The following is a 7,521-nucleotide window of genomic DNA, read 5'->3' as shown; positions in this document are numbered from 1 at the left end:
AAAAAAGAAAAAAGAAAAAGAAAGCAAGAAAGGGAAAAAAGACCCCAAAAAGCGGATATTGCGGAGGAAAAATGGTGAGTCATTCACATTTCGGCTTTAAATTAACGATGAATGAATACATTTTGCCATCTTTGAAAAGAACCTCAACCTTTTCCGCCTTGACATGTATTATGACTCTTTGTTTTCACCGTGTTTGTCAAGGGTATTTACGATGTTGACGGCACCCAGGACCAGCCTAAGACGCCCAGTAGGAACCCTCGTGGCGTTCCTGGTAACCCTCGCTGCCTGTTCACACTACGCTCCTTGTGAGTTGTGACTTTGTTATCATTGCCCGTTAAATGATATTTAGATTCTGTTTGTTCGTTTTTGTTTTTCTTGTTGTTACTTGTTACTTGTTACTTGTGTGAAGGACCGAAATCACTGCACAAGGGGCATCCCCATAAGCGCTCCGTCCCCTGAAGAAGCACATCTCGAAGTGTGTAGATGCTGACGGTTCCAAGCAATGTTTGATTCCATAGTCTTCTGCTCCTCCCAATAAGTCTTGAACTTCTGCAGGCGCCTCATCCAATTCCAAGCTCTTGTTGTTATTTTGCTTTTATGTAGGAGTTTTTGACGCCCCCGTCGATACAAGTTATATCATTTAGGAGGCGGGCTTCCGACCCTGCCTGTCAAGGTCAACCCGGTCTGAGAGGGATACAACATCCCGGCAGAAAGACCGATATACTCGATAAAATTATTGTTCTTCCCACTCGGGAATCGAACTCTGGTCTCCTGTGTAATATGTTGCGCTCTGTCACAGGAGCCAAACTTAAGGTCTACAGGCAACACCCGGTCTTGCGATCAAATTCTATCTGGTTGAAATGAGAACTTTGGGTAGTCCATCCTGAGAATTTCAGTTATACCGAACTTAACTTAAAACATAAACGAACTTGCTGCCAAGAAAAGATGCCAAACATCTATCTGCCAAACATCCAGCTCAGACAAACTGACATATGAGCGAAAATCGATTTGCCTTGATTTACGTATTATTGTAACATTTTGTCAAGTTTTATTCATAACATTCTTTAAAAAAGGTTGAGTTTTCCACTGTCAAAGAGTATTTATCCAGTTCGACCCGCGGCGATAAGTGCAGTTTGGGTAAACGACCCTCTGAGCGATCGAGTTTTACAATAATGCAGTAAAGCGTCCATGCTGTCTGTCTGTCTGTTTGTCTGTCTGTCTGTTTCTCATTCTCTGTCCCTGTCTGTGTCTCTCTCTGTCTCTCTGTCTCTGTCTCTCTCTGTCTGTCTGTCTGTCTGTCTGTCTGTCTGTCTGTCTCTCTCTCTCTCTCTCTCTCTCTCTCTCTCTCTCTCTCTCTCTCTCTCTCTCTCTCTCTCTCCCCGTCTCTCCTCCTCTGTCTCTCTGTCTCTCTCTCTCTCTCTCTCTCTCTCCCTCTCTCTATCTATCTATCTATCTATCTATCTATCTATCTATCTATCTATCTATCTATCTATCTATCTATCTATCTATCTATCTATCCCCCCACTCTCTGCCTGCGTCTGTTTTTCTTTCTGTGTGTAATTCTCTATAATAAATTATTCTGTTTACAAATCTCTATCAGATTCTATAGAGTGGTTTTCAGCAGTCACTGTTCGCCACCCTTTTCAGCTTCCATTCTTGAATGAGAGCAGTCTGAAGACTTGACTTTCTCTCAGATGGCTTTGTTCATAGTTATGTGTTTTACGTCAGTCACCACAGATTCAGAGTCATCAGAGGGGGCTCTCGTGGCCTAGAGGTTAAGGGTTGGCCTCTCATTCAAAGGTCCCGGGTTCGAATCCGGGTCATCATCATCATCCGGTGCCTTGCCGACTGGCGTGGAGGATCATGGACCTCCACTTCACTCTGTCTTGCGTTGCAGCAATCGTGTCTGTTGTTCTTGCTGCTCCTAGCCATGTTGTCATCTTGTCCAGTATCTTTTCCCTCTGTCTGCCTCTTCCTCTCTTTCCATCAAACTTGCCTGTTGATACAATATTCTCCAATGCTTCTTTCCGCATTGTGTGTCCAAAGACATTTGCCTGTCGCTTTCTTATATTCATCATAAGTCGAATCCGGGTAGCGACCGAAACATTTTTTTCTCTAAAATGGTCTCCTTTCACCTCCTTTCCTGCTCTCTAGTTTACTTTCAGGATTTTCTATTCTTTTATGACCTCACGGGTTCCGCGTTCATGTTGCAAGATAAAATCACTTCTTTATTATTATTATCACCATGCACCATCATATAAACCATCTATGTAAGGTAATTAATCTAGAACTACGCAGAATAGGACAAATATCAACATATCTTAGTGTTGATTCCATCAAAACCCTCATCTCTACTTTTGTCCTTTCACGTCTAGACTACTGCAATTCTTTGTTTGGAAACCTTCCCACTGAAATGTTAAATAGATTACAGCGACTCCAGAACCAAGCTGCTCGCATAATTTTAAAGAAATCTCTCAAAGAGCATATAACACCAATGCTAGTTCAACTACATTGGCTCCCGGTGAAAGCACGAATTCAGTACAAAATAATTGTTCTTTGTTTTAAGTGCGTCAACAACAGTGCACCATCATATCTTTGTGACATGGTCATCGAATACATACCACCGCGGCCTTTAAGATCGGCAACGAAAAGATTTTTAAGACCTGTCCAAAGTAAAAGTCGGAGACTCGGAGGGAGAGCTTTTTCACACCACGCCCCCTCCTTGTGGAACGCTTTACCAGCTCATCTACGGGAGTCCACCACTTTATCAAAATTTAAATCGGCACTTAAAACGCATTTGTTTCAGTCCAGCTTCAATCTGTAATTTCCGACATTCCCAATACAAATATTATATATTCTCTCAGTATCTATTATGTTCTCTCAGTATCGTTTATTCATGCTGTTCTGTTCTGTAAGAATTTATGACTGTGTGAATTCATCAATGTGTGCGAATGTGTCTGGGTAAGCTTTGTGGGATTGTCTTTACTCAAGAATGTACTGGAGAGAGGGAGGGAGGGAGAGAGAGAGAGAGAGAGAGAGAGAGAGAGAGAGAGAGAGAGAGAGAGAGAGAGAGAGAGAGAGAGAGAGAGAGAGAGAGAGAGAGAGGATTACTAGAGGGGCTGTGCGCTTCATATGTTCTTTATATTATTGTACAGCGCTTTGAGCACTTCTTTGTGGAAATGCGCTATATAAATGCAATTTATTTATTTATTATTTATTTATTATTATTGTTATTTTTATAATTAATATTATTGTTATTTTTCAATGTATTATTATTATTATTATTATTATTATTATTATTATTATTATTATTATTATTAGTTTACCATTTTCCAGACAAGTCTTGTAACCAGCCCCTCGACCTCATCTTTGTTTTCGACAACAAGTCGTGCATCACGATGGCTCGTGACGTCATTGTTCACTACAAGTCCTTGCTCACCCCGGAAACGAAACTTCGCTTCGGCGTTGCTTACTGCATGAAAAACCAAGTGGAACATACAGGTAAGATGTAGAATAATTCGACAGCTTATGGGTTCGACGTTCACAGTGACTTGATTTGTGTGTGCGTGTGTTTGTGTGTTTGTGTGTTTGTGTTTGTGTGCATATATTATAATATATATTATGCCATTTATAAATATATACACATGTATATTATATAATATTATATATACATTATATATATATACAAACTTCAACAAAAGTAAAGGACCACTTGCAAACACACTGAGTGGTCTTCTTTGGTCGACCTGCACGTTGGCGTTCTTGGACTGATCCACTGGCCTCAGGCGGACAGTGACAGGGTGTGACACTGCAAGCCTCCTGGCAACTTCTCGGGCTCCAACTCCATCCTGCGCGCTATGCCATAGCTCTGGCATGATCAAAGTCTCTCTGCTTTCGTCTTAGTGACATGTTGATGTGAAACTGGATTTTACGCAAACGGTGGCTTATATTGCCACCAAATTGAGCTCAGTTCGAGACCGTACGTCCTTCAATAACATGCACCAGAAATTTAAACTGAGGAATGTCCGTGCTATCGCACACAAGTCGATAAAAAACAGCAAATTTAGCCAAAATTCCCCGAGGGGATTTCCGTGCTGCAGGTGGTGGTTTTGGTCCTTTCGGGGGCTTTGCAGTGAGCATTGGTAACCCATTAACACTTTCAGACTAAAAATTTAGAAACATTCCTTGCTGTCTTTTTTTTTGGATAAAAAAAAAAAATTCAGGACTGTCTGTCAAGGTGGTCCTTAACTTTTGTTGAAGTCTGTATGTATGTATATATCTCTATCTGTGTGTGTGGGGGGGGGGGCATGGTAATTTGGATTCATGTGCTCATGTGGAGTTACTGATATCATCTAAAAAGCGTATTCATTTATTTTGCTTTCAATGAAAAAAACAATTTTAGCCCTTGAACAGAAGTCAAGATAACTGTGATTAAATGAGTCGCCTGTTGTCAGGGGTAAAATTAGCAAGAAAAATATGATCACCAAAGTGTGGTGACTTTATGAGCTTGACTGTCCTAATTAATTGAAACTCAAAATTTACATTTTTGTGCCTTTGATCAAAGTTTTAAAATAAAGCCCACAAAAACATGTTTTTAAAAGTAAATTTAAAAGGCGTTTAGTAAAAAAAAATCTGATAAAAATTGCTCAATGGTGGAAAAATGTCATTTTCTTTGATTACATTTTTTTTGACGAGGGCCTGATTTCTCCACGATGTCTCTCTCTCACACACAGACATACACATACACACACACACACACACACACACACACACACACACACACACACACACACACACACTTGCATGCTCACACACACTTGCATGCTCACACACATGCACGCACATGCATATACACACATACACACGCACACACACAGACGCACACACACAGACGCACACACTCACACACACACTCACACACACATACACACACACACACACACACACACACACACACACACACACACACACACACACACATACACAAACTCTTGACGTGATCTAAGAATGGTTATCAACATTCATATTTTGTCAAGCTCCAGTGTAGACATACGTATAAGTCCATTTTCTCCAGTTGCATTCCATTCACACACACACCTGCACCTCCCCCCAAAAAACCAGCAACAACAATAACGAAAAATCTACGTATAATTATACTGCTAGTTTTAAAAGAATGATAAAATAAGATCTAAATAATGATAATAATAATAATAATAATAATAATAATAATAATAATAATAATGATAATAATAATAATAATAATGAAAGCAGGAAGGAAGGGAGAAAGGAAGGAAGGAAGAAAGCAAGGAAGGAAGGAAGGAAGAAAGCAAAGAAGGAAGGAAGAAAGGAAGGAAGGAAGGAAGGAAGGAAGGAAGGAAGGAAGGAAGGAAGGAAGGAAGGAAGGAAGGAAGGAAGGAAGGAAGGAAAATAAATAAATAAATAAATGAATAAATAAATAAATAAATAAATAAATAAATAAATAAATAAATACAATCCACCCCTCAGGTCCCGACTCTGAGTTGTCCCACCTGCTGATGACGACAGAAAACCTGCAACACGCTAGCGGGGTGGAGCCTATAGGTACACACGACTCCATCCATCTGCCGGACGGGGCGGGGTATCGGGCAGAGAACACGCCCTATCCTGTGTTTGAGGTCACGGACATCAGGTCATCGGCGGGCTCCTGTCTCAAGACGGTGTGTGCCACCCATAGATTTACACTTCTAGGCATTTTCTTCAAAACATTGATCTGGATTTAATCTGTCTAAATTCGTATCAATCTTATTCTTACCAGTGAAAAGAAAGAGGGGTTCCCTTTGAGGCTTTCTTAGTGCACTGATAGACACATCAGTGTTGCTCCATCCTTTCTGGTCTCGTTTTCTTCAGTCTTCCACTTCCTGGCTAATCGGACGTTTGTTGGTAAGAATTTACCCTGAGAAAGTCTTAAAGGCTGTAAGACGTTAATCCAGAAAGGGGCTAGATCTAGAGGTTTCAAATGCTTGCACTTTTAAAAGAATCTCTTTGGATTAAAATACAACGTTATAATCTAATAAAACACTTTCCAGAGCAGAGACACGCCCACTCACATGTAAACAAACTTCTTTGCCAAAACGAAAATGGCCGCCGACCAACTCAAAAGTTTCCGTGTCACGTGACCTCGAACCAGCTCTAGTTTTAAAAGGAATTAACTCTGTGGTGCCACCTGTATGTCAGTTGGGAACAGGGTGGTGGGAGGTGTAGGCGTAAGTGCCGATCACAAACTTGGTTCAGGGCTGATGAACCTACGTGTATGATCCAGGATTTCTGAAGAAACTTTTAAAATATTGATTGTTTCTTTTTGTTTGTTTGTTTGTTTGTTTCGGTCCCAAGTCCTATTTTTATGGGTGTCAAATGTCAGTTTTATATAGGACATAAGATTGTTAGATAATGTCATGGTTGAAAACCCATTTTAAAGTTGCCGCTGTTGATGACGTTGATGTAGTACATTGGTTGGTTGGTGTGCAGTGCAAGTGGCAGGGTTAGGCTTTATTGTAAATGCTTTTCACCACCACGGACATGGTTTTGATTATTCAAAAGGCACGCTGATCAAAGTTAAGACACCCCCGGGGCAGTGCCACTGACTGAAGTGTCTTTAGGCCATTCCCAAAGGGGGGACATTTCTCGTTCAAGCATAGTAGAATTGTAAATGGGCTGACTCATGTCACGATCATAACTGTGCCTGATCTACAACAGGGAACTGCTGCATTTTCTTTCCTGATCCTTACTATTGTCATTATCCTCTACTTCTTTTGTATGTTTGTCACTCTCTTGTGACCTGCTATTTTGGGGTGCCTTGATAGTCGAAGCAGACCTTTTTCTGTTGAAGCTAGAGAGGTGAGCAGTCTAAGTCTGATTCCTTGTAAAGACTTCTCTGTTGACACCCACCCCTTGGCGCTCATATGGCCCTAATAAAAAAATAAAAAACTTAAGACAGAGTGAGTTAAAGCATCCCAGCAGATAAATAAAGATACTTCATGAAACATGAAACTCATGTTGTATGCTCACAACACGGAAAAACATAATCATGTGTATACTGGCGATTAAAAGAAAGGTTCCACTTTTTGATTGCGTAAATAATCTAGATTTTTTAGTTCTTACACCTTTCTTTTCACATTAGTAATGCTAAGTAGTCTAAAATGTAAGCCATGTCATTTAAAATAACAGTCTGATTTGTCAATGCTCACAGTACTAACGTAAAAAAACAAACGAAAATTGGCTCTTTTCCCCGACCATGAGATGTATATTTTCTATTACTTATATTTGTGTTTTAATGAAGTTTAGGGCTTCGTTCATCAAAAACTACAATAATATTAAATTGTCACCCAAGACAAATGGTAGGTTTAACTCAAAATCAGAGAAATCGAGCAATCGGCGCCTTCAACAGGGTTCGACTCTTGCCAAAACATTAAAATTTAACAGTAAAAGAAAACTAACGTTGGCTGTCCTGGCAATAGCAAAAACACGCGGAGCATGCCGATTGCT

General features: G+C 40.2%; 1 protein-coding gene across 1 annotated transcript; it reads left to right on the top strand.

Moving 5' to 3' along the window:
- Positions 1 to 201: 201 nt before the first annotated feature.
- LOC118478685 lies at positions 202 to 5,759 on the top strand (the record flags this gene model as incomplete). Its single annotated transcript, XM_035972763.1, is given in 3 exon segments — positions 202 to 305; positions 3,337 to 3,501; positions 5,506 to 5,759. Coding segments are annotated over 3 exon segments (513 nt in total).
- Between the last annotated feature and the right edge of the window lie 1,762 nt (positions 5,760 to 7,521).

Source organism: Aplysia californica, unplaced genomic scaffold (assembly GCF_000002075.1).
Source record: "Aplysia californica isolate F4 #8 unplaced genomic scaffold, AplCal3.0 scaffold00832, whole genome shotgun sequence".
Lineage (NCBI taxonomy): Eukaryota > Metazoa > Mollusca > Gastropoda > Aplysiida > Aplysiidae > Aplysia > Aplysia californica.
The sequence above is the reverse complement of the archived record's forward strand: the minus strand, read 5'-3'. Positions and strand labels throughout refer to the sequence as shown.